General features: G+C 40.2%; 1 protein-coding gene across 4 annotated transcripts in view; it reads right to left on the bottom strand.

Moving 5' to 3' along the window:
• Nucleotides 1-16,062: 16,062 nt before the first annotated feature.
• Nucleotides 16,063-27,099, bottom strand: part of triqk (triple QxxK/R motif containing) — a 94,023-nt gene continuing 82,986 nt past the window's right edge. For all 4 annotated transcript variants that reach the window (XM_087986530.1, XM_043688080.2, XM_087986528.1 and 1 more), the window contains one exon: nucleotides 16,063-17,746. In XM_087986530.1, the coding sequence (XP_087842656.1) occupies nucleotides 17,624-17,746 (123 nt within the window). In that variant the 3' untranslated portion in view covers nucleotides 16,063-17,623. The remainder of the gene's footprint in view (nucleotides 17,747-27,099) is intronic.

Genomic DNA, 27,099 nt, shown 5'->3' on the forward strand with positions numbered 1-27,099 from the left:
ACCGGACTTTTTGTGCATAATATTGCTATCTGCTTTGTAGCTCTAAAATTGGCTTTCTCAATTTCTGTGGAGATCAAAAGCACTGATCTTGTTTGGGGTGAAGTTATTGATGATGGCTAGGCATTGTCGATTGTGGTCAACACATGGTGGCGATGTGAAACCTTGACCTTTCAGCAGAACACACAAAATTTGAAAAGAACATATCACCTGCCAGACACAATATCCATTCTAAGCCATCTCCTTGTAAATTTGTTAACTTAGTCATTACAAAGCCAGAACTGAAATTGGAAGAAAACACATCAGTTATTCATAGAGTTATAGAACGTTAAGAATAAAGAAGGGTGGCATTTGGTTCCTGTGTCAGCATTGGTTCATTTTTCAGGTGTTTATCTAATGCCCTTTTTGAGAGTCATGATTTAACATGTTTTTCCCAGCCTTTCAGATAATGCACTCTGGACACACAACGTAAAACATCTTCCTCATGTCGTCTTCAGTTTGTTTGCAAATTACCTTAAATTGACACAAAAACAGAATATTCTAGATGCTGGAAATAAAAATAGAAATAGGATGCTGGAAATACCCAGCATGCAAGGTAACATTTGAGGAAAAACCAAATCAACTTTTCAGTCAATGGCCTTTCACCAGAACCAGTGAAGAAAAGTTATCGATCTGAAAGGTTAATTTTGTTTCTCTCTCCAAATAATGCCTGACATTGAAGTATTCCCAGTATTTTCAGTTTTCATTACCATCAGTTAATGCTCTCTGATTCTAAACATCATAAGATTTTGAACACTTCTGTCAAATCTCTTTTAATCTTTCATAAAGTAACACAGAACCAGCTTCTCCAAAGATGAAACTGAAGTCTCTCTTCCCTGGAACCACTTCTATAAATTGGTCTCCGCCCTAGCTAAAGATTACACATTTGTCCTAAGATGCTCTGTGCAGAATTGGACACTATACAGCAGTTGAGGACAAGCCAATGCTTTTACTTTTATAAATGGTCATCAACATTCCCTTATTTTATATGTTAACCTTCTATTTATAAAGCCCTGGATGCTGTTTGGCCTGTTAACAACTTTCTCAACCTGCCTATTTTTCCTTCAGTTCTCCTTGCCAATCTTTGATTGCAATTCACCTGGGCCAGATTCATTCTTAACACACTGAAATTGCACCTTTTCCAATTATGTAATTTCAGTTTAACTTGTTCCCTTTCCTTTTCCATCATTAATCTAAACCTTATGCTGCTGTGATTCCTAAGTTTTCCCAACTGACACTTGATCCATTTGACCCACATCATTCCCCAGAATCAGAACCAGCCAGAAACAAACTAATCAAGCAAATCCTCTTCGGTAACACTTCTCTTTGTATTAAATGAAAGAGGTTACTTGAGCCATTTTAAATTTCTTTTACATGTAAGTGTTATGGAATAACAGAAATCTCTTCCTCATCCTCAAGCCTCAGGGAAGCAGAGGAACTATAATCCTATGTGTCACATCTTACATGAAGAAGCAGCATGTGTGCAAAGAGGAATCATCTTACTCATAAATGCTTGACAATCACATCTGCCAAAGAGCTGTGCCAAAACCACATTGTGCTACAACTTTTGCCCCTATTACGCAGTATGTTAATGTCGGCAGCTTGACTAGTTTGTACTTTGTTTCAGATGCGCGACCTGTAACCTACTGCTCCTTCTAAGTGATTTCCTAGCAGAGGGAGAATGTGTGATTGCTTGTTGCAAGGTTTTATAGATAGCATGTTTGGACTTGAGTGAGAAAATTCAGTGTTCTTTTTCAAATAGTAGCAAGATATCATTTTTGTCTATATCTCAATTTAACGTTACAGCTGTACACATTTTATTTGCTCTGTACATTATTCAGTTTACTTCTGTGAACTCAATGTTTTGGAGAGCAATCTTCTTTTCATCAGTCCATTCTAATATTATACTATATTCTATTGTAATTCTGATAATCAATCTCACTCCCCTCACTCACTCGCATGTTCAGGTCACATGCTGGCATAGATATTATCAAGCCTATACTTAGGTAGATTTTATCGTCATTAGATTTTCCCTTTTCGCTGATCCATTGCCTTTGGTAAGATACTTGTCAGAGCTTTACTATCTGATAAGTATCCTTTTTATTGTCAAGGGTTGTTCAAAACATTTCATAGAGTAGTGAACATAAGGGGATATGCAAGTAAAGGTCATTTGACTCATTCCTCCATGGACCTTAATGGTTTTGTCATCATAAATTTTAAAAATTAGTGATTCCAAAGTTTCACATTTGGGAAAGCAAGTTTCAGATTTCTATGATCCTTTGTAACAAAAATATACTTCCTGATTTCACCCTGAAATGGCCTACCCTTAATCTTACACTTTGTTCTGTACTCTCCCACCAAAATAATTTCTCAATATCTACCATTTTCAATCCTCAAATCTCAACAGACAGAAATAAAGCTAGTTTTTTTTTTACTCGTGGGATGCTAGCATCGCTGGCTGGCCAGCATTTATTGCCCATCTCTAGTTGCCCTTGAGGTGGTGGTAATGAGCTTCCTTCTTGAACCGCTGCAGTCCACATGCTGTAGGTTGACCCACAATGTCCTGAGGGAAAGAATTTGAGGATTTTGACCTAATGACAGTGAAGTAATGTGATAATTTTCCAAGTCAGGGTGGTGAATGGTTTGGAAATGGTGGTGTTCCCATGTATCTGCTGCTCTTGTCCTTCCAGGTGGTACTGTCATGGTTTTGGAAGCTGCTATCTAAGGATCTTTGGTGAATTTCTGCAGTGCATCTCAGAGATAGCGTACAATACTACTTCTGAACATCAGTAGTGGATGGAGTAGTTACTTTAGATGTGGTGCCAATCAAGCAAGCTGCTTTGTCCTGAATAGTGTCAAGCTTCTTGAGTGTTGTTGGAGCTGCACCCATCTCGGCAACTAGGTCACACTCCTGACTTGTAAATGGTGCACAGACTTCAGGGAGTCAGTAGGGGAGTTACTTTCCTAAGTCTTTCAAACCTCTGACCTGCTCTTGTGGCCACTGTGTTTTTGTGGGGAGTCCATTTGAGTTTTTGGTCAATGGTAACCGCCCGGATGTTGATAGTGGGGGATTCAGCGATGGTAACACCATTGAATGTCAAGGGGGCATTGATTAGATTGTATCTTATTGGAGATGGTCATTACTTGGCATTTGTGTGGTGTGAACATTACTTGCCACTTGTCAGCCAAAGCCTAGCTATTGTCAAGATCTTGTTGCATTTGTACGTGGACTGCTTCAGTATCTAAGATGTTGCAAATGGTGTTCATGTTTGAACCAAGGCTGTAATGAGGACTGTAATCCCGGGCTGAGAGGCCCTGGCGGAACCCAAACTGTGCATCATTGAGCAGGTTATTTCTGAGCAGGTGCTGTTTGATAGCATTGTTGATGACACATTCCACCACTTTACCCATTTGGTGGGATTGGATTTGTCCTGCTTTTTGTGTACAGGATATACTTGAGCAATTTTCCATATTATTGGGTAGATGCCAGTGTTGTTACTGTATTGGAAGTGCTTGGCTAGGGGACGGAGCTTTTGCCTCTTACTGTTAGTGATATCAAGTGGAGTGAATCGAATTTGCTGAAGACTGGTATCTGTGATGCTGGGGACAACTGGAGGAGGTCAAGATGAATTGTCCACTCAGCACATCTAGCTGAAGGTTGCTACAATTGCTTCAGTCTTATCATTTGCACTGATGTGTTGGGCTGTTCCATCATTGAGAATTGGGATATTTGTGGAGCTTCCTCCTCTTCCAATAAGTTGTTGAATTGTCCACCACCATTCACAACTGGATGTGGCAGAGCTGCAGAGCTTAGATCTGATCCGTTGGTTGTGAGATCGCTTAGCTCTATCTATCACTTGCGCTTATGCTGCACGACCATAATAAGCTTCAATATGCAATTTGAGAGGGAAAGGGTACAACCAGAAGTGACAATATTTCTGTTGAATAAAGGGAACTACGGAGCTATGAGGGAGGAGCTGGCCAAAGTTCAATGGTGCAATACCTTAGCAGGGATGACAGTGGAGGAACAATGGCGGATATTTCTGTGTATAATGCAGAAGATACAGGATCAGTTCATTCCAAAAAGGAACAAAGATCCTAGGAGGAGGCATGGGATACTGTGGCTGATGAGGGAAGTTAAGAAAAATATAAAGTTAAAAGAGAAAAAGTATAACATAGCAAAGATAAGTGGGAAAATGGAGGACTGGGAAGCTTTTAAAGAACAACAGAGGATTACTAAGAAGGAAATACGCAGAGAAAAAATGAGGTACAAAGGTAAACTGGCCAAAAATATAAAGGAGGATAGTAAAAGCTTTTTTTAGGTATGTGAAAGGCAAAAAAAATGGTTAAGACTAAAATTGGGCCCTTGAAGACAGAAACAGGGGAATATATTACGGGGAGAAAGTGAGGACTGCAGATGCTGGAGATCAGAGCTGAAAATGTCTTGCTGGAAAAGCGCAGCAGGTCAGGCAGCATCCAAGGATCAGGAGAATCGACGTTTCGGGCATGAGCCCGGGTTCCTGAAGAAGGGCTCATGCCCGAAACGTCGATTCTCCTGCTCCTTGGTTGCTGCCTGACCTGCTGCGCTTTTCCAGCAACACATTTTCAGCTCAATATATTACGGGGAACAAAGAAATGTCAGAAGTATTGAATTGTTACTTCAGATCTGTGTTCACTGGGGAAGACACAAGCAATCTCCCTGAGGTAACAGTGGCTGAAGGACCTGCACTTAAGGGAATTTATATTTGCCAGGAATTGGTGTTGGAGAGACTGTTAGGTCTGAAGGTTGATAAGTCCCCAGGGCCTGATGGTCTACATCCCAGGGTACTGAAGGAAATCGTGGATGCGTTGGTGATTATTTTCCAGAGTTCGATAGATTCGGGATCAGTTCCTGCGGATTGGAGGGTGGATAATGTTGTACCACTATTTAAGAAAGGTGGGAGAGAGAAAGCAGGAAATTATAGACCAGTTAGTCTGATCTCAGTGGTGGGAAAGATGCTGGAGTCTATGAAAAGGATGAAATTATGACACATCTGGATAGTAGTAACAGGATAAGTCAGAGTCAGCATGGATTTATTAAAGGGAAATCATGCTTGACTAATCTTCTGGAATTTTTTGAGGATGTAACTCTGAAGATGGGCAAGGGAGATCCAGGAGATGTAGTGTACCTGGACTTTCAGAAAGCTTTTGATAAAGTCCCACAGAGGAGGTTAGTGAGCAAAATTAGGGCGCATGATATTGGGGGCAAAGTACTAACTTGGATTGAAAGTTGGTTGGCTGATAGGAAACAAAGAGTAGTGATAAACGGCTCCATTTCGGAATGGCAGGCAGTGACCAGTGGGGTATCGCAGGGATCAGTGCTGGGACCGCAGCTTTTTACAATATATGTTAATGATATAGAAGATGGCATTAGTAATAACATTAGCAAATTTGCTGATGATACTAAGCTGGATGGCAGGATGAAATGTGAGGAGGATGTTAGGAGATTACAGGGTGACCTGGACAGGTGAGGTGAGTGGTCAGATGCATGGCAGATGCAGTTTAATGTGGATAGTGTATGGTTATCCACTTTGGTGGCAAGAACAGGAAGGCAGATTACTACCTAAATGGAATCAATTTAGGTAAAGGGGCAGTACAAAGAGATCTGGGTGTTCTTGTACACCAGTCAATGAAGGCAAGCATGCAGGTACAGCAGGTAGTGAAGAAGGCTAATAGTATGCTGGCCTTCATAACAAGAGGGATTGAGTATAGAAGCAAAGAGGTTCTTCTGCAGCTGTACAGGGCCCTGGTGAGACCACACCTCGAGTACTGTGTGTAGTTCCGGTCTCCAAATTTGAGGAAAGACATTCTGGCTATTGAGGGAGTGCAGCGTAGGTTCACGAGGTCAATTCCTGGAATGGCGGGACTACCTTACACTGAAAGACTGGAGCGACTGGGCTTGTATACCCTTAAGTTTAGAAGACTGAGAGGGGATCTGATTGAGACATATAAGATTATTAAAGGATTGGATATTCTGGAGGCAGGAAACATGTTTCCGCTGACGGGTGAGTGCCGAACCAGAGGACACAACTTAAAGATACGGAGTAGACCATTTAGGACAGAGACGAGGAGAAACATCTTCACCCAGAGAGTGGTGTCTGTGTGGAATGCTCTGCCCCAAAGGGCTGTGGAGGCCCAGTCTCTGGATTCATTTAAGAAAGAGTTGGATAGAGCTCTCAAGGATATTGGAATCAAGGGTTATGGAGATAAGGCAGGAACAGAATACTGATTAAGGATGATCAGCCATGATCATATTGAATGGTGGTGCAGGCCCGAAAGGCAGAATGGCCTACTCCTGCACCTATTGTCTATTGTCATGACATGTAAAAGGTCCGGCTTGGTAGCTTCAGGAGATTGACACGCATTTTCAGGTGGTGCTCCTGGCTTGCCCTCCTGCGCTCTTCATTAAACCAGGGTTGATGCCTGGCTTGATGATAATGGTTGAGTTGGGGATATACCAGGCTATGTGGTTGTAGATTGTGCTGGAGTACAATTCTGCTGCTGTTGATGGCCCGCAGCACCTCATGGATGCCAAGTTTTGAGTTGCTAGATCTATCCACACAAGATGATGCAGGGTTTTCTCAAAGTGAAAGCCAGTTTTCATCTCCAACAGGTCACTCTTACCAATACTGTCATGGACAGTTGCATCTGCAGCTGGCAGATTGATAAGGATGAGGTCCAGTATGTTTTTCCCTCTTGTTGGTTCCCTCATTGCTTGCTGCAGACCGAGTCTAGCAGCTATGCCCGTTACTCGACCAGCACGATCAGTAGTGCTGTTGCTGAGCTACCGTTGGTGGTGGATACTGAAGTTCCCCCATCTGGGGTACATTTTGTGCCCTTGCCATCCTCAGTGCTTCCTCCAAGTGTTGTTCAACATAGAGAGTTCTTCAGCTGAGGGAGGAAGGTAGGTGGTAATCAACAGGAGATTTCTTTGCCAATGTTTAACCTGAAGCCATGAGACATCATGGAGTGAAGAGTCAAGTTTGAAGACTCCCAGGATATTCCCTCCAGACTTTAAACTACTGTACCACTACCTTTGCTGAGTCTGTGCTTCTGATGGGACGGGAAGCTGAGAGTGGTGTCTGGTACATTGTAAAGTATTATTCTGTGAGTATCGCTATATCAGGTTGTTGCTTGATCAGTCTGTTAATTTTGTACTAGCCCTCAGTTGTTAGTATTAGGGTCAACGGGGTGTTTCTCTGTTGTCTTTTCTAGGGTCTAGTTCGATGTCAGGTGATACATCTGGTTTAATATCTTCATTGAGATTTCATAGCGGTTGATACAACTGAGTGGTTGCATAGGCTATTTCAGCAGGCAATTGAGGGTAAACCATATTGCTGTGGATGTGGAGTCACATGTAGGTTAGACTGGGTGAAGATGGCAGATTTCCTTCCTTGAAGGACCTTAGTGGCATCTTTCTGACAATTGGCAATTGTTTTATGGTAAATTTGTACTTCCAGACATTGTTAATTGATTTCAAATTCCACTGTCGGCACTGGTTGGATTTGAAACTGGGTGCCAGGAGCATTAGGAGAAAGTGAGGTCTGCAGATGCTGGAGATCAGAGCTGAAAATGTGTTGCTGGAAAAGCGCAGCAGGTCAGGCAGCATCCAGGGAACAGGAGAATCGACGTTTCGGGCATAAGATTCCTGAAGAAGGGCTTATGCCCGAAATGTCGATTCTCCTGTTCCCTGGATGCTGCCTGACCTGCTGCGCTTTTCCAGCAACACATTTTCAGATCAGCTGCCAGGAACATTAGCTGAGTTTCTGGATTAATAGTTTGGTGATAATACCACCGGCCATTGCCTTCTGCAGTTTATGCAACCTGCACTTTATCAGTTAAGCCTTTAAGCTATGGGTGAAGCTACAATGTGTCTCTTTCAAAGCTAATATATCCTTTCTGATATTTGGTATCGAAAACAGACCACAGTACTCCAGATAGTCTGACTATACTTCTAGATAAGAAGAATCAAATCATTTCAGAATTTGAACTCCATTAGGATAAAAGCTAACCTATACACTAACTTTTGTGTATCTCATCACATAATTCCATTTACTGTTTCGGGAGTTATTGTTCTCTCTTGATTAATAAAATGTGCTGATTTGAGGATTCAGAGTGAATGATCTCACACTTCCACACATTGAACTCTAAGAGCATTAGTTCCTCCACTCACTTAATCTATCTCCATTTGTAACATCCTGTCTCACATTACTTATTGTGCAACACACAGTGCATGTCATTTTGTCCTCAATTCCAAGTGAGTTTTGTTTAAGAATCTCTTATGAGGATCTTCTATTTAAGAAATGAGTACTGACCTCCTCAAGAAGCTCAACTTGATTAATTAGACGTGACCTACTTTACCATTTACAATAGAATACATTGAAGCTACATTTGGGTAACCCACTTGCTGAAAATAAATGTGACTGCATTTCAGTGAAGAGCTTTTATGCATGTTTCTCTGTTCAGGAGTTATGGTGACTATCAGAAAGCATTACACTGAGCGGATGATGTGATGCTTTTCCAAAGCTGTTCTGCTTCTCGGGGTCCATTTCAGACACCTTCATCCCTGTTATTATTACTTTTGATATTTACACCTGAGTTCTATATGTTTCAGGGTATATAAAATATTGGTCTGTAGGCCACAAGATTGGCTTAGCCTTCTTCAAAAATTGCATTTATATGTAACGTTTAATATCCTTAGAAGGTTCCAAGGCACGAGTGCCAATGAGTACTTTTGAAGTCTGGTCACTATTACACCGTGCTCTCTTCCACCCTTTTCTATAAGATAAAAGATATAAAAATTTTAAAATGCACAACAACAGATTCAAGAACAACTTTGACCTATAGTTGACACAACCATCCACTTCCATTGTTTTATTTTCACGACATGGCTCCACAGCACTACTTGCCATTCTGATTTGTTCTAAAATTGCTGCACCATATCTCTCAAAACAAAGCTCCTTCTCCAGTGGCATGATCAATTACCGAGTCTTAGTGATTCATCCTTGGTCTCCCACCTATTCACCAATCAAACACTGAGACGTGGGAGCATTAACTGTAAATATGGGGACCAGCTTCCTTATGTACACTGATAAATGGTCCTCACTGTTTGGTATCAAGGCATGGATGAGGTGAAACTTTCTGTGGCTCAAGGTTTATAGAACTGAAACCATTCTGTTAGATTTTCACACTGTTGTTACTTATCCCATCTCAATTTCCAGCTACTCACTCAAACTAAAGCCAACAATGCAAAGTTTCAACATGCAGTTTGACCTAGTGCTTAAAGGTCATATTCTATCCAAAATCAATACTACTTACCTGTGGATTTTAAATGTTGCCCACTAGTACTGAAAACTCAATCTATGTTTTTATTACTGTTGATGTCTTCAAAGTTTCTTCATCAACCAAATGAACTATTTCTTACATATAAGTTCAGCTTGTCCAAAGCTTTGCTGAAACATCTCATTGTATTCCAAGATGTCACCACTGTTTATACATTTGATTTGATTTATCGTCACATGTACCAAGATGTAGTGAAAAGTATTGTTTTGTGTGCTATCCAGACAAATCATACCTTACATATTTACATCAGGGACATAAAACAGAATGTAGAATATAGTGTCACAGCTACAGAGAAGGTGCAGAGAATGATTAACTCTAACATATCAGAGGTCCGTTCATAACCATGAAAACAGCAGGGAAAAAGTTGTTCTTGAATCTGTTGTTGTGCATTTTAAAATTTTTATATCTTTTATCTTATAGAAAAGGGTGGAAGAGAGCACAAAACCAGGATGGGAGGGGTCTTTGATGATGTTGGCTGCTTTCCTGAGGCAGCAGGAAGCGTAGGCTGGGTCAATGGAAGGAAGCTGAAAATGTGTTGCTGGAAAAGCGCAGCAGGTCAGGCAGCATCCAAGGAGCAGGAGAATCGACGTTTCGGGCATGAGCCCTTCTTCCTCTCCTGCTCCTTAGATGCTGCCTGACCTGCTGCGCTTTTCCAGCAACACATTTTCAGCTCTGATCTCCAGCATCTGCAGTCCTCACTTCCTCGATGGAAGGAAGGCTGGTTTGTGCAATGGACTGTGCTGCATTCACAACTCTGTAATTTTCTGTGATCTTGAGCCATACCATGCCGTGATGCATTCAGATAGGATGCTTTCTATGGAATATCTATAAAAGTTGGTAAGGGTCATTGTGGACATGCCGAATTTCCTTAGCCTTCTGAGGAAGTAGAAGTGTTAGCGTGCTTTCTTGACTCTAGCGTCATCATGAATGGATCAGGACATGCTGTTGGTGATATTTACTCCTTGGAACTTGAAGGTCTCAACCACTTCCACCAATCATTGACACAGACAGGGGCATGTCCTCCACTTTGCTTCCTGTAATCAATGACCAACTCCTTCACTTTGCTGACGTTGAGGGAGAGATTGTTGTCTTCGCTACTGAGCTCTCTATCCCTTTCCTGTATTCTATCTCTTTGATTGAGATCCAACCCACTATGGTGGCATCACTACACGAGTTAATAGCATTGGTATTTGGGGCAATATATTAGAATCGAAAAAGGATTGGCTAAATAATAGGAAAATAAGTTTACATAAATGGTAATTTTCAGGTTGGCAAAATGGTATTAGTGGAACGTCACAGGTGTCAGTTTTGATGCTTCAACTATTTGTAATCTCGATTAGATTTCCTACAGTGTGGAAACAGGCCCTTTGGCCCAACTTGTCCACACCGACCCTCCGAAGAGTAACCCACCCAGACCCATTCCCCCAACTCTATGGGCAATTTAGCATGATCAGTTCACCTAACCTGCACACCTTTGGGCTGTGGGAGGAAACCGGAGCACCCGCAGGAAACCCATGCAGACACGGGGAGAATATGCAAACTCCACAGTCACCTGATGCTGGAATCGAACCTGGGTCCTTGGCACTGTGAGGCAGCAGTGCTAACCACTGAGCCACCGTGCTGCCCTATGATAATCTATATTAATGACTTGGATGAAAGTACCTATTACATAGTAGCCAAATTTGCTTATGATGTGATAATAGGTAAGAAGCATGCTGTCAGTGGATAAAGTGATATTGATAGATAAATTGAGCAGGTTAAAAAAAAACAGATGGAATATAAAGTCATAAAATGTGAGGTTTTCTTTTTTACAGGTTTAGAAAAGCAGAGTGTAATTTAAATGAATATAGCAGAACACTGTGGTACAAGGGAACCTGTGTTCTTGTGCTTGATTCACAAAAAAGTGGCATGCCAGTAAATTAAGAAGACAAATAGGGTATTGTTTTTTACAGAATGGAGATAGAGTGTAAAACAAGGGTCATCTCACTATAACTGTAAAGGGCATTGGTGAGACAACACCTGAAGAACTCGTATGCAATTACCTTACTTAAGGGGATACATATTTGTACAAGAGGCATATTTTGGAGAAAGTTATTTCGGGGACGAGACTGTCACCTCCTTCTGCAATGTGCCTACGCAGAAAAAGTCTGGAGAGGAATGCAGTGGTGTTTGTCGAGATTCGTCCCGAGCAGCGCCGTGACGCGGGACTCCGTGCTCTACGGCCTGTTCCCCGGGATGCACACCGAGACGAACATCAACTGTGCCTGGAGGATCAACAACTCGGTGAAGGACGCTCTCTGGGCGGTCCGAAACCTGTTGATCTTCCAGCTGAAGGAGTTGACCCCGACTGAGTGCTGCAGACTGGCACATTCCAAGGTCCAGGACTACGTGTTGAGGGACGCGCTGAAGCTTGGGGCAGCTGCCGCCAAGGCGTGGTGGGGAAAGACCACCGTGTAACTTCTGCCTGCCTAAAGAAGAACAAGGGGCCCGCGCAGTCATTTGGGCTCTGCTGACGCCTCAGCTAAAAATATAATCGTACAGACCTGTAAATAGGAATGATTACTCTGTTTTCCTGTAAATGTAAATGGAATGTTTACATATGTATGGCATGTCCAACTGTACAGACCATTAAAGTATTTTATGAATAAAGTATATTTTTGAAATATAAAAAAATATTTCGGAGAAAGTGCATAAGACAGATTCATGGAATGAGTGGGCTGTCCATGGGGTAAGATTAGGCAGGTTGGGCCAATGCTCTTTGGAGTTATAAGAATGAGAGATGAACTTATTGAAACATTCAAGATTCTGAGGTGGTTAACAGGGTGAAAGCTGAAACAATGCTAACTCTAGTGAGGAAATCAGAATTAGAGGGTGTAGTTTGAAAAGACGTCTTTCATTTAAGATGGAGATATGGAGGAGTTTCTTAAGATGGCCAACATAATCAAAGAGCCCCCTACCCTGGTTATAATCTCTTCCAACCTCTTCCGTCACGCAGAAGATGCAAACACTTCAACACATGAACCAACAGATTCAAGAACAGCTTCTTCCCCACTGTCATTAGACTTCTGAATGGATCTCTCAAATTTTAAATTTATTGGTGATCTTGCTCTCTGTGCACCTTCTTTGCAACTGTAACATTGCATTCCTCACTTAGTTCCAATACCCTCATGCACTTCATGTGGCACGATCTGCCTGCTGCGCCTAGGTAAATGTGACAATAATGAATCAAATCAAAACTTATCTTTAGAATTCCCTATCCCAATGAGTAGTGGAGGCTGTGTTGTTGAATATATTCAAGGTTGAGTTGTAACAGATTTTAAATCTACAAAGAAATCAAAGGTTATGGGGCCAGGCAGGAAATTAGAGCCAAGACCACACCAAATCTACCAGGATCTTACTTATTGATAATTACGTTCAAGGGGCTGATTGGCCTACTCCTGTTCCTGTTTGTTTTGTTCAGGTATAAGTTGTTGTAAACATGGAGAATCACTCACAGTGAAATTTGAGTTCATAGAAATGTACAATCTAGCTTGTTAAAGGTTATCCGCAACTCAGCTATGGGGTTGTTAGTGCTTGTAATTTTGGCACATCCAAATACTCACCACTTCCATCAGATTAAAAGAACAGATTCAGAAACTCATGTGCAACTCCCAGCTAATTCACAACATTCATGATCTTAGAAAATAGGCTGAAAAATCTGTAGTAACTCATGTTCAAGAATCTCAGATCCAATATGAATTGAAAACCTCTTGTTCTTTTGAAGTAAAAATATAAGAATGATTAATGTACTCTTGCAGCAGTAGGCTGAGTAGATGGTGATCATGAGCAGATATCATGGTCAGTTTTCCCTTATCGGCTGAAGGGCATTGCAGCTATCCGCTGAGTCTCTCTTGGGTAGCTGGAAACAAAAATGCAGTATAAATTTGGGGTTGAACGTTGGATTTCTCGGTTGTAAGGTTCAGCAGTGTATCACATCGCAAAATTACCACTGGGGGACTCAGCTATGGCTCGTTATGGACAATTTTGGTGGCCTTACCACCAGGTTTGTTCCTAGACAGCTGGCCACGTTGTGTTGTGTTGCTGACTGATGATAACTGCGTTTCCAATGAATGGTTAGTCTTAAACCTGTGGCCGAAGCAGTCCTGTTAAAACTCAAAGTTTGTGCAGTCTCAAAGTTTGTTAATTGAGTCAACAAATGTGGTTGCAACACCCAAAGCCAATGTAATTTCTGTCTGGTAGAACCTCGCCAGTTTCTGCTCCCAGTGAAATAACGTGGACAAAGTTCAGATGGAGCCACTTCTGAGTGTTGATTAAAGATATCCTTGATTAGAGCCAGGAAATGTCTGAAGCTAGTTGGCATTTATTCAGTGGAACTCCCCTGAATTGTGAGAGGTGACTTCGAAAATATAGGGAGAGGAGAACAGCTGGAAAATCTGGTGGCATGGCTCCCTGGTGCTCTCTCAGGCTGGCTCCAGGTACGTTCCTGAGAGTTGGGTTTCCAAAGGAATTGGTAGACACAACTCAGAAGTGGTTGGCAAAATGATTCAATTAAGGCCTCAATCAGATCGGAGGACCACTGGAACCTCTTCTCAACACCGTGGAATGAAATACAGATTAAAAGGACTTCCAGCAGGGAAACCTATTGAGGTAAGCTCACTGAATCTTCCAGCAATCAAGCAGTGAGCCTTAGAACCTCAAGGCTGACTGCTCAAAAAATTGGCAACACAGCAGAGGCCGTGACTGCTGCCAGGACACAGGCTCCCCGGTAAAATATCCCTGCCGGCAAGATTGCTCCTGTTTGTTTCTCATTGGGGGAATCTAGTCTCCATCTAGGTCCAGTTACTTGATGTTGCACTAATTCATACAGATTGAGGTACCTCTGCCTGCATCGGTTTACCATTCAAATAGACCCACCTGCCGAGAGCTAAAGCAATTGCAGCCCAGACAGGAACAGAGATAATAAATTAACTATTTAAAGATCTCAAATGGCAGTGTGGTGAGAACATTCAGCCTGTGTTTTCCTGCCCAAACTTAATTCCTGTGGTGACGGAAAAGCGGCTCGTAATTCCCTAATGCCAAACCCTCCTATTTATCGTCTCCTCTTATCACCTATCCCACTCATTTCCAGGAGGAGAAGATCCTTCCTGTCACAAGGCTAAAATGGCCAAATCAATGGCACAATCCATCCTGTGGAGGTGTTTTACCTCCACACTGATCGCCTTTACAGCTCCGGGCCACTTCTTTTGAAAACTGGACCTCAGCTATCTGGTCAAACAGCAGCTCTGTTATGAGTTGTCCTTTTGCTAATCTTCCTGTCTCAGCAGCACCCAGCTTTCCTGATGGGACTGCTGGCCATCTGCTATTTCAAGCCTTCCCTCTTTAACTTAATGGCCCAGCAGAAGCAACTTTTTAATTGTCCATTGTTTGCCGTGCATGAAGTCATTCTTCCAGACCTTTAAATGATTAAACACATTTCTATATTCAAGGGAACACAAGTCTTGTTGATGTATCTGTTCCCAAAAGTTAACATTTTTAACCTCACTATTATTTTGATTAATCCATGATGCACCCCTTTAAAATTAATCCTGTACATCTTACCCGAGATGGGACGCTTTATACTGTAGATGAAGTCTGGACAGAATTTTATACAACTCTGGCTAAACTTTCATTACTTTGTATTGTAGCCCATTGTGAAAAAAGACACACATTCCAGTCACATTTATTTTCGAGTGTGCTCCTAGTTTTAATGCAATTTATGTATATGGATCCTTAAATCTCTCTGTTTCTTCTCAATTCCTGATTCCTTAAGATTCGAAAAATGCCTTGGTCCATCTTACTTCAGTCTAGAGATGATCTCACATTAAACTCCATCTGCCTCAGTTTTGTCTACTTACTCAACATATCAATGTCCATTTGCAGCTTAATGCTTCACTGGGTTACTGTGCTACCAACACAGAGTAATTCGCGTGCTTCGGCCTACAGCTCTCTAGTCCTTCAGCGAAGTCAGTGATAAATACACTGAAAAGCTGAGGACTCACAACAGATCACTAGGGAATGTAACTGATCACATGCAGCCAATTGGAATTTGAACTAACTTCAAGAAGGCTGGTATAAGGTCACCAAGTCACCCTTTATTAACACATGCATAGTATATGAAATTGACCCAGCTAGCACAGAGCCAGGTCCCAGAACGAACAGAACCCCTGACACTCTTCTTTATAACTGTCAAAGCCTGGACTCCCTGCTTGGACCAGGTTAACTGCCCGAACTGGGGACTCATATTCTGTGAAGTCCACCTGGCTGACCTCTTTCCAATCCCTACAAAGTACATACTCATTATCTGCAAACTCCATTCCTATTTCCAAAACAATTTCTCTCCATGTCTAAAGATTGGTTCCAATTCCATGCAATTTTATTTTTGCTGAGTCTCTCAGACAACATGCGTAATCAGCAATTTTGGAGCATAAAAACAGGTATAAAATATTGTTATGGACTTAGAAATAACTAAACAAGAGTAAAATAAGAAATTAGTAACTAAGAGGTAATTTTCCATCTGACTTATGTAGATTGCCATAGATTATTGCTGTTTTACACATGAAGGATAATTGAGCGATGCACAATATGTATTACAAACAAACATACACCTTTATGATACTTTTACCTTTATGATACTTTTAATCACCTTAATAGACCACACACGCATACATTAGTAGCAAATACAAGAATGATGTTCATATAATTTGCTTAAAATATGTGACAATAATGCTGCAGAACATACAAACATTATTACCATATTATTTTCATCAATTGTCAAGATATTAAGTTTGAAAAATATTAAAAACACATTCAATTAAAGAGGATAAAAATATAGAAACAATATTTTCAATGTAAACAATGCAATGCTTCATGTATGGTATAATTTAATGAGCTGTTGTAATGCTAATCTTTGAACATGTATCTGTGTCTACGTACAATTACAATCAATCTGAGTATTGAGACGGTTTCATGTGTGATCATTTTGACTCTATACCATTAAACCTTCCGGTCTATTAATTTAAAAGAATTCCCCAACTCATTGCTTGTTTCCCCATTTCAAACCTAAATTACTTGCTGAGTTGATAGCACCATTATTTATTGATTCCTGGATTGTTGGCTACATTTGCTCTCACTTGTCCATCCTCATGATGATACTGCTATTCTATTTGGATTGATTCTTGCACAGTTGTCTGGTAGGTGGTGCAGTTCACTTTTTAACGAAATATCATATTTACAAATTGGATCCATGACATATTTGATTCAATCAATTTACAAATATAATTTTCCTGTTTGTTCTCCTCCTGTCTACAAATTTGTATCTCTCCTGACCCATAAGCAATGACGTTTTAAAACTCTAAAGTCATTCATTAATTTTTGAATACATTGTTCAAGTGCTTTTTCTTCAAGTGCTGGCTTTTTTTGAGGCTCGGTAAGTTTCAAATTCTGTGGGTACTGTGAATCCCTTGGCCTACCATATCATACTTTTGCCAACTTTTCATTGTCTGGGAGCTCTCAGAAGAGGAACTCTCAACACACATAGGGAGGGCTGTCTTGCCTCAAGGCAACTAACACCCTCTGAATATTAAAAGAAAGTGGGGTGAGTCACTGAAGTCTATCCTTGAGGTTACAGTGTACAGGTAGGGACTCTGCCACTCCATTAAATCCAGAGCCTTTTGTGAGCCAGGTCAAAGATCCGAGGCAACTTATTTAAGATGTTATTATAACAAAATGAATCACATTCTTACTCAATGCCCATATTCGATCTTTCATCAGCAAGAAGAGCTGATATAGTCTGTCCTAACTGAAAAGGGCATGACCAATTTCAGCAAAGAAACAGTTGTCTCAGCTGTAAAATGTAAGTTAGCATGCATTACCGATTGAATCTGGAATATTTCTGGCCCAGATGGCTCAACTACTCACTATATTAGTAAACTGAATTTTCAAAAAACAACTACCAATTAAATATGCCTACTTTAAAATACAGACTGGTGAGTTGTACAGATTGTATCATCTTGTAAGCACAGCGATGTGAAATTGATGTAAAATTGTTCACATTTTTGGAATTCTTAGCAAATACAAGGTAAAAGTCACATTAGTCTCCATATGGTCCAAAATACTTAAGCAAATTCCATTTAAGTGGTTATCAATGCTTCCCAGGAGAAGAATATTTTTACACTTCTGAATTTTCATCCAGATCCAGGTCAAGGTCTACTTCTGTGGTGAATTTCAGGTAAAAGAAACCATAAATCGCCACAAGTAAAATCAGAATAGCTGCAACGATGAGTGCCACATCCTAAAAAGAAAATAATTGTTAATATTGGAAAAATATAATATGGTTACATTTCTCTATCCATTATTTTCTACTTAAATTTGCTTCAAACACATATGTTTGAGAAACACAGAAATGTTTTTTATTTTCAGATAGGAAGAATTAAAGTGTTTGTATTTATGTAACTGTGCCAGACTACTTACTTAAAAACACACCTTCTGAAAGAGGTGTGGACATATCTATGTGGTCACTCTGAAAACAACTGTTAAAATGAAGAGGAAATATAAATATGAAATTTACAAAACTCACATTTCTTTATGAAGTTAACAGCATGATTTTCTAAGAGAGTGTTCGGAACAGGGAACTTTAATTGTTAGCCTGATATGCCAGGAATTTGTGGACACATTTCCATCAGCAGTATCTAGTATTTGGTCACACAAGATGTGTTTTGTTTATTCAATGCATAAGATAATAAGATTTTATGCAACTTGCACTGTAATGCCTAACATTCTTTCTACGCCCTACACATTTGAAAATAAGCTGAAAAATCTTATTCTGAAACAAATCAGTTCTCATTAACAAGAAAAAGTAAATAGCAAGTAAACCCACTGTTCACTTTCAAGGATAATATCTGGAATAATAACTGCATATACATTGCTGACAATAAAATGTTACTGGTGGTAAACTGTTCTCACCCTGTTAATATTACACAGTCCCCTAACAGAACTGATGAACTTAAATATGAACCAAAACAATTATAAGGAGCTAAATAGGAACTACATGAAAAAAATCAGAAAAGTAATATGCTGCTTTTGTGTGAAAAGCATGAAAAGTCAAATATGAATAAGAATAAGTCTTGTTGTTTTATGTACATTCTTTATTATCTACATATACATTCGCTATCCATTTATCTTTATTACAGAGTTTCAACTAACTATCCATTATATAAATTCTAATACAATAAAGAAATTTGATATTTAACTAATGTTGGACTAAAAATGATATTAACAGTATAAATAATTTCCCTTTGTTGAACTGCGTTTTTAAAAAAATACAGCAACAGAAGAAAAACACCTTGTGTGTCCATGCAATTAAGGAAAATCCAATAGGAATAGAATAGTAGTGGTTATGTTCATGGATTAGTTAATAAAACACAAAATCAATATCCACCATCCTCTAACACTTGTTGAGAGAAATTCGGGATGGCCATTAAAGGCTAGTCTTTCCAGTAACATGCACATCTTGACTGGTAATTTGCATGAAATTGTGTTATAAACTGAACATAGGAAACAGTATCACAAAGAGGGTAATAGTTTTATGGTGAAGGACTTAGCAACTTCTGTGTGAACACATGCACATGTTTTTGCACCTGATTAATATGGTATCTGCCACACTGTTGTGATGGTGAACATTGTCTTATTTCTGAGCTGGATTATGAGGTGAAAAGGGGAGAAGTGACAAATTAGTTAAGTGTGGGCAAATATCTACCAAAACATGAAACTATGGCAAATAGAATATGATGTGGGAAAATATAAAGTTGTCCACTATAGGAGGAAGAGGAAAAGAGTATATTATTTAAATGATGAGACACAGGAGAGCTCTAAGATGAAGAGGGATCTGGGTTTCCTTGGTCCATGAAACACAGATTAGTAGACAGGTACAGCAAGCAATGAGGAAAACTAATACAACTTTACTGCAAGAGAAGTGAATACAAAATGAGAGAGGTCATGCTTGAGTGCACATTCGGAGCTCCAGAGCTGCAGTTGCTCCAAGGATCTAGCGCAGTTCGCAGAACTGACTTCCACTTCTGGACTGCCGTGCATGATCCTAAGAAATCAGCAAAAACTCTAAGCTGGAGGACCATGTGTAATATTGATCTCCTTATTTACAGAAGGATCTAAATGCATTGAAGCAGTAAGGAGAACGTTTACGAGGCAGCTAACACCTGGAGTGGGTGGGTTGTCTTATGAGGAAAGGTTGTACAGACTGGACTTGCATTTGTGAGGTTTCAAAGAGGAAAAGGTGATTGATTGAAACATTTATGATCCTGAGGGGTCTTAACAGGGCGTATGCGAATGAATGTTTCTTCTTATGGGAGAATCTAGAACAATGGGTCACTAGACCCTTGGTTCCCTAACATTTCTGCCCTCTTTGTGAAGACAGAACCAAAGTTTGTGTTTCAAATCTTCTGCCATTTCTTTGCTCCCCATTATAATTTCCCTGGCTTCAAACTGTAAGGGACCCACATTTATCTTTACTTTTTTGATTTGGTATTGTAAACTTTATGTCTGGTTGCTTCAACGCATGGAATCTGATCAGCATGGAGCTCTGATTCCCAAACTACTTTGAGTTTGAATAAAAGCTCACTGATCCTTAACTAAACCATAATAAAAATTGAGGGTCTGCTCTCCGATCAAAATTGGTCCAATACCAATATTAAGATGTCACTGATAATTATTTTGCTTTTGGGGACAAGTGTGTCAAATAACTCTCCCCATTTCTACCAAGTATTGAGTGACCAAATTAGAAGTCCTTAAAGGAGCTATTGCAAGCGATTTAAAGATGGGCACGGGATTCATTCATTTTAATCTTTGAACCCATGTATGTTTGAGGACTACTTTCCAGGTTTTCTCTGTTCCCTTAACTATGTTCTTATCTGCTAGCTGACTCAGCATGGGAAGCAATCAATTTCCTTTTCTCCCAAAATCAACAAGCTGCCACAGAGCATCTATTTGGCATCTCCAACAATCAAGTGAAGCCAGGAATGAAAATGCTTTGGACTTCCCAACAGGCCATTAGCTGTTTGTTCAGGAAAAGAGGCTACTCCATGTATAATAGAAGTTTTCTTAAAAACATTCATTAATTTTACATAAACATGACACGCAAGAAACATTACAATACATACAGAGAAACAAACATATCGCGTTCTTTATTACATCAAAATGCTACATGCAATTTGTGCTGTTGGGGAATTAGCTCAAATGGTAGAGTGCTTACTTAGCATGCAAGAGGTAGTGGGATCCATGCCCATGTTCTCCACTTTGCTGTAGGGATTCTATATTAGTCTTCTCAGTAACAGTTATGTTGGTAAACACAACACGTATATCTGATGTTTGCTATGGGAATGACATGGAACCTTTAAATTTCCTTGAAAAGGCGAATATGGTATCAACTTAAGCTTTCATTTGAAACACTACTGATAGTATAGCGCATCCTTCGCACTTTGCTGGAGTGTTCTGCCATCAGATTCCAACTTACAACCTTCCTTTGACCTAGAAATAAATGTCTTACTAACTCAGTTCAACAAATTAATTATTGAGCAAGCATGTTTGGCTCATTGTAACACTTGTAATAGAAAGGGCTACTGTACAGCTGATGTAAAACAGACTGTATGGTAATGTGCATGTATTCAGTGCCTTTAAAACTGGGAACACTGCCATCTCTATCTCTTAGTGAGAAGAAAGCAGTTTGGGGATTGCATTCCTGATCACTGTATATGGTTTGTGTCTTACAGCTCTGTCATCTGTTCTTCCAGAGATGACCTTATTGATTTCCTGCTTTGAAAGCATGTGCCAGTCTCTCCTCTTCTCCTTAGATGTTAGTTCTGGCAATCTTTCCAATTCTTTCACTCCTCTGTTGAAGTCCTATTTATTCTCTTTCTCAGACACCACAATGGTATCTCTCCTCCTGGCATCTATGGGTTGGATGTAGAGGAATAATCTGCAAAGATATTAATTTATTGATTTTAACAAACCGTCCATGATTTTTTAAAAAATGGCTTATATTAGATGTATGAATATTTTCAACCTAAACTTAAGACAAAGATATGATAATTATTTCAAAATATTTTTAGCCAGCTAAGCTACCAATGTTATCCGTATATAGAGACTGGAATAAGTTTATTTGATATGTGTATAAAATATGATCTTACCAGAACCATGGTCGACGATTAATCTGTAGTTTTCTTCTTTTTTTCTGTTTGTTGTGCACCAGTTTGAACTTGACTTGACTTTGAAAGTCTATTGTTGTTTCGTAATTGCTCTGTATCTCTAGTGATACTGGATCCTTCGATAGTTGCTTTTCCACCAGTAGTCCAGGAATTTCAACACACTGATGCTGACTGGCAGCCTAACAATGCTCTTTATCAAGCTTATTTCCCAAACGCTTGAATTTCCATCCCTGAAGAACAGATTTCTAGAATTCTGAAACCTCAACACTACAGAATTTCATCAAACACATTAATAAATGTGAAACACTTCAGCAAATTACTGCAGTTGTAGGGATGGGAATGAAGTGAGAAATGTCAGCAACAGAGACAGTAAGAGAAAATGACTCTGGGCATGAGCCAAATAAAATGTCCTCCCCTGCTAACACCAGAGCAGAAATAGTTCTTCTGGAACTCCAGATGTTGTGGTAAGCTCCCAACCAAAAAGCAATGGGCTAGAAGTTCACCGGGGCCTGATTTCAGGCAAGGGTCACAATTTGAAATCTGTCCCAGCTTGCTCCTGTTCAAGCAAGCAGCACACATACTTTCTTCTGCTACCTTATCTCTATGATCTTTACATGCAGTTCAGTGCTACCTTGCTGCTGGCTATTAATACATACGAGGAGACCTATGAACATATGAGGCAAGCACATACTCCAGCTAGCCTCTAGCTTTTAAAGGAACTCTGTGCCTCTTCACAGGAAACTACAATGGATGAAAGAGCTGCAACTAACTGTAACTGGAGCAAATGAGAATGGAGAACAAGGGCAGAGAGACAGCTGCAGTTCATTAATATGACGCTGGATGTCTTAGTCGTGGCAGTGAACAGTCATGGAAGTGAACAGGATAACAGACACCTTGCTTCTACGAGTGAGGACTACCCTCTGAAGGAATGGAACAGGTGGCCACAGAGGTCAACCCGTGAAGTTTGGCCCCAAGGATCTGACTGTAGTTTTGAAAGAAGTTTAATTACTTCATGAGGGAAGTCAAGGTCAACAAATGCACCTTCAAAGACATTTCATGCACCACTTAACCCATCTGCACTGCCCTGCACTTGGGAATCAGCTTTAATATTTGGCTAGTCCACTTTACTCTCTCAACTCTTCCAGTAATGACAGATTCTAACCCACCCTGTGTTGCCTCCAAATTTTTCCTGCTATTCAGCTACGGTAGGCATGTCACTCAAATACACTGCTGGCACACACTGTCTTCTGTCCTGCAGATCATAGTGACACAAAATACAAGATTGCAACAAAGAACCAACAGGAAGCAGGCATACCTTCATCCCTGAGCTCTAAAAAGTGGATGATGTTTCTTTACTATGAGGCTGGCTGCAGCTGAGCTAGTCGCATTTGATATTCAGAATGATGCTATATTATTGCTTTTTGTCCCTTTTCAACTCTCACTTCCAACCTCATTCAGCTATCTCACATGAAGTACAAGCTGCAGAAGTATGTGACTCTGGCTCTTTGCTTCATACCCCAACCCTTCCCTTCTGACATTTTGCTTTCAAATATTCAAGAACTGTCAGGTACTGCACTCGCAGGACCCTCAGAGTAAAGGAACAGGACTGCACAGACTGCTGTTAGAGAAGCAGCATCACTTGACATCGATAGGCACCAGCTCAGTTATTGCCACTGCATGGTCTTCAGAGGTTAGTATAGAGTCAGGATTTGCAATGTGGTGAGTCTCCAGGCATGAGTGAGCTACAGTTAGGGAAGAAAGGAAAGGATGTTTGTCCATCAGCTTCCTGGCGAGTGTGGTTGTAGAGGGGTTCTGTAGTAAGAAACACAGATGAGGAGTCAATGAGATGGTATTGAGGAGAATGCTGATTAACAGACAAAACTGACATGTTTGATGCGTTGGTGTTGTCACTGTTGAAGAGTATTGATCTGACTGGTTCTGATATGGCAAAAGAAATGTCACAGAGCAAAGAACCAATCCCTTCCAGTGTGTAGCTGCGACTTTTACATCTACTGGAAGTGCTGTCCTTACCCTCGTGTGACAGTAACAGGTTAAGGTGAGAGAGGTTTTTTTTAAAAACTCATGGAGGGAAGGAGGAGAGCTCCAGTTCTCCTCCATTTCTTAAAAACCTTCCATCTCTGAAGCGTCTGCTCCATTTCTTGGTGATGTTGCACACCGAGAGGTACTGTAAGCACACCCCTCATTAGCTTGTGCAGAGGTCAGTCACTGATTCCTCCAGACTTTCTGAAAGTACGCTGCAACTCACTTCAAAGACTACAGCCACAAAGTTTCCCCATAAACATGCAATAAGCAAAAGTAAGTCAAAAACATTTTATCTACAAATTAGGTTCCTGGTCTTTTAAATAGCATTAGCGAAGGTTGGTTGAGGGAATGGTCCCTCATGCAGCTGAACCCCAGGTTTAGCAGAGAGTGACTGCACAGGATTTCAGTCCATTTGTCCAAGCAATTGTCTGAAACATTCAGGAATTTACTTGGAATGGCTGATTGACATTGTGAACAGAATGCCAATGCTGATGGGTTCCATGTGAGCTGCATCAAGACAGCTGGAATTATGGCCCCTAACATTTTCAGTCTTCAGGTGGCAACAGTAGCAGGACAACAAAGGAGTCTAACTGTGTACCTGATGAGTTTGAATCATGTGTGTGAAAAATATTTGAAGAGGTGGACAATCTCTGGGAAAATTTAACCTGTTGTCAATTGTGCAACTCACTGCAATTTTTCAGGAGAGTGGAATACTCCTCAATTGTGAGGCATTCGAGTGGGCACCAGATGATTATTTGGATAAACATAATGTGCAAGGGTCTGGGGAAAATGCAGGAGACTGGCTCCTCGGCAATGATGCTCATTGGACCAGCAACTCCAGACATGATGGGCCAAATGGCCTCTTCTGCACTGTAACACTTCTGTGATTCTGTGAAGTTGTAAGGGATAAGGACCTAGCTTTAAAATAAGTTGCCGAAGAAATCAGATTCAGGCAGACCTGGAACTGGCACAGACGACTATCAAAATAAAACTCTGGCCTGGACTAAGTTATAACCTAAGCAGAGGAATTTAGGCTATGGAAGAAAGTAAGCAGCAGATAAACAGAAAATAATTACAAGATATTTTAGTAATTACAAAATAATTGCAAGATTGAAACTGTTTTTTGTGTTGCAGCATCACCCAAAAATTTACTGGTTAAAATCATTCATACAAGCCCCATATAATGTTTAACTTTTCAAATGTTTATGGACAGTTTATCTATAACAAAAACATCTGCAGAGAGTTTAAGAGGCTTTTTCTGTCCTAATCGCAACATTCGTACATCTCAAGAGGCTAAGATTGTGAAAGAGAGCTTCCATTTATTTTCCTGTATTCACAGCTGTGCTCACAGACCCATCTGGCCACGCAGCTACTAATCTTAACAGGATGTAATAAACAAGTGACACACAACTGCAGGCTCCATCTGGTGAGGCCAGTGGACAGCAGGACTGTTTGAAATAACCATTGGTATTCCAAGCAGCATTACCATGGTCATAGCCAACATTCTTGCCTTTCCTTCTGGGGAGGCTATCTAAGATCATTATTGCCTCGTGTCAACTATAATATTAAATGTTGACTTTTTAGGTGACAAGATGACAAGGACATTGGTACGGAAGGCAATGCATTTTTGAGCAAGCATTACGATATAACACTCTATTTTACACCTTGGTTACTGTTTGTATCAACTTTAAAGACTATTTCTATAAAATTCAAGTTAAATTGCTATTCCTCAGGTTGTGTTACGACTGTGATTCTTTTTCATATCCCTTTATCACTGGTGGAATATCTATTTATCACTATATATATCTTGCTGGCTCTGCAGCTCTGAAAGAGAAGATTAAATCTACAGCCAAACACACAAGAAAACTTTCGGTAATGCACTGGTCCAAAGGAATTTATCATAACTTCCTGCTGCATTGTCTTTAATCAAATTCTGAATCCAAGTTCCTGTTCTGAAACACTCTCTACCAGGAGCTGAGCCAGTAGCATAAGACATTTAGGATGCTTACTAAAGTGACAATCTTTCCCTTGTGATGATATGCTTTCCTTATTTGAAGAATTTCCTCCTATAACATTTAACATTTACCAAGCATCTAGGTGATTGGATTCTTTTGTTGAGATTGTCTAGTTCCTGTGTTTCACTATATTATGTTAGTTTTGGGAACTTTAAGAGGTTAACAGCTGGAAAGGTAGGATCAGAAACAGCAGCTGGGCTTGCTGAGCTGGAGATGAGTCTACATTGCTTGCAGTGATGACAATCCAGAAGGATTGTTTTGGGAGTACAACTAAATTAGTTAAAAACATTCAAAAAAGCTGTAAAAACCGTTTACTTCATCAAATCAAAGCAAACATAGTAATACAATATTAATTTTAAGGTCAAGTTAAGGTTAGCTCAGAGAAGGATGTGGCATCAAGAAGAAAAATGAGGCTATAAAACGTTTTTGTTTTTCAATTTATATTTGCAATTTATTTGCTGGGAGAGATGTTATGGTATTCTTGTGCTAGGGCAGTACAGAAGCAGGAGTAGTAGGTCCAGACGGAAAATGCTGTTGTTAGCTCTTAGGACTCAGGAGAAATCATAAAAAATTATGGCTCCATGCCAGAGACAAAGGTTAAGGCTGAGAAGAAGCCCTGGGAGCCATTGCTAGTTCAATGTAGCTGAGATTGGGGTGAAGGAAGCCCACAGAAAGTATTTACTTGATGCAGCTGAAAAGATTGGAATTTGGAGAAATATCACTGTCAGCTTGTTTGATTAAAATTGAAATTGTGTGGGTAATTAGAATCTTGGGAACAGTCCTAGGGAACGTGGTCTCAGGATCAAAAACTGAACTACCAGAATGCCAGCAATCATTGAGGCAGTCCGAGTTAAAGTGGCTTTGAGGGACTTCCAAGGAGAGATCTCAAAAGTGAAGATTTGGAATCCTTCACCAAAGAGTCAGAGTTTTAAGGAGATTTGAGACTCATTGCACTACTAACATCTGGGTTACATCTGTCTTGATTGCACTGGCCATTTTAAGAGTAGTTTGTGTAACTTAGACCACAGCTTGCCTGTTAACTCTTAACTATGTCATGTTTATCCTGAACATGATGTTGAATATACCATGTGCATATTTTAGAATCATTATCTTACCTGTCAGTATACCAAAACTTAAAAATATAAGTTAACATTATTTATTCTGAAGTCCTGCTGCTTATGTTTTTACCATTGATTCTTCCACATATTCTACTTTTAAAATTGCGCAAAACACTGGTGGTGAATGGTATTTCAATCTTGATGATGCACTTCAGCAAATCTCCAAGATTCTCAACAGCACCTTCCAAACTTGCTCTGCTATCTCAGAGAACTAGGACAGCATGTACAAGAGCCTGAAAAGTCCCCTGCAAG

This window comes from Chiloscyllium plagiosum, unplaced genomic scaffold (assembly GCF_037043375.1).
Source record: "Chiloscyllium plagiosum isolate Xiang-an unplaced genomic scaffold, Cpla_swu_hap1 HiC_scaffold_4, whole genome shotgun sequence".
In the NCBI taxonomy this organism is placed as follows: domain Eukaryota; kingdom Metazoa; phylum Chordata; class Chondrichthyes; order Orectolobiformes; family Hemiscylliidae; genus Chiloscyllium; species Chiloscyllium plagiosum.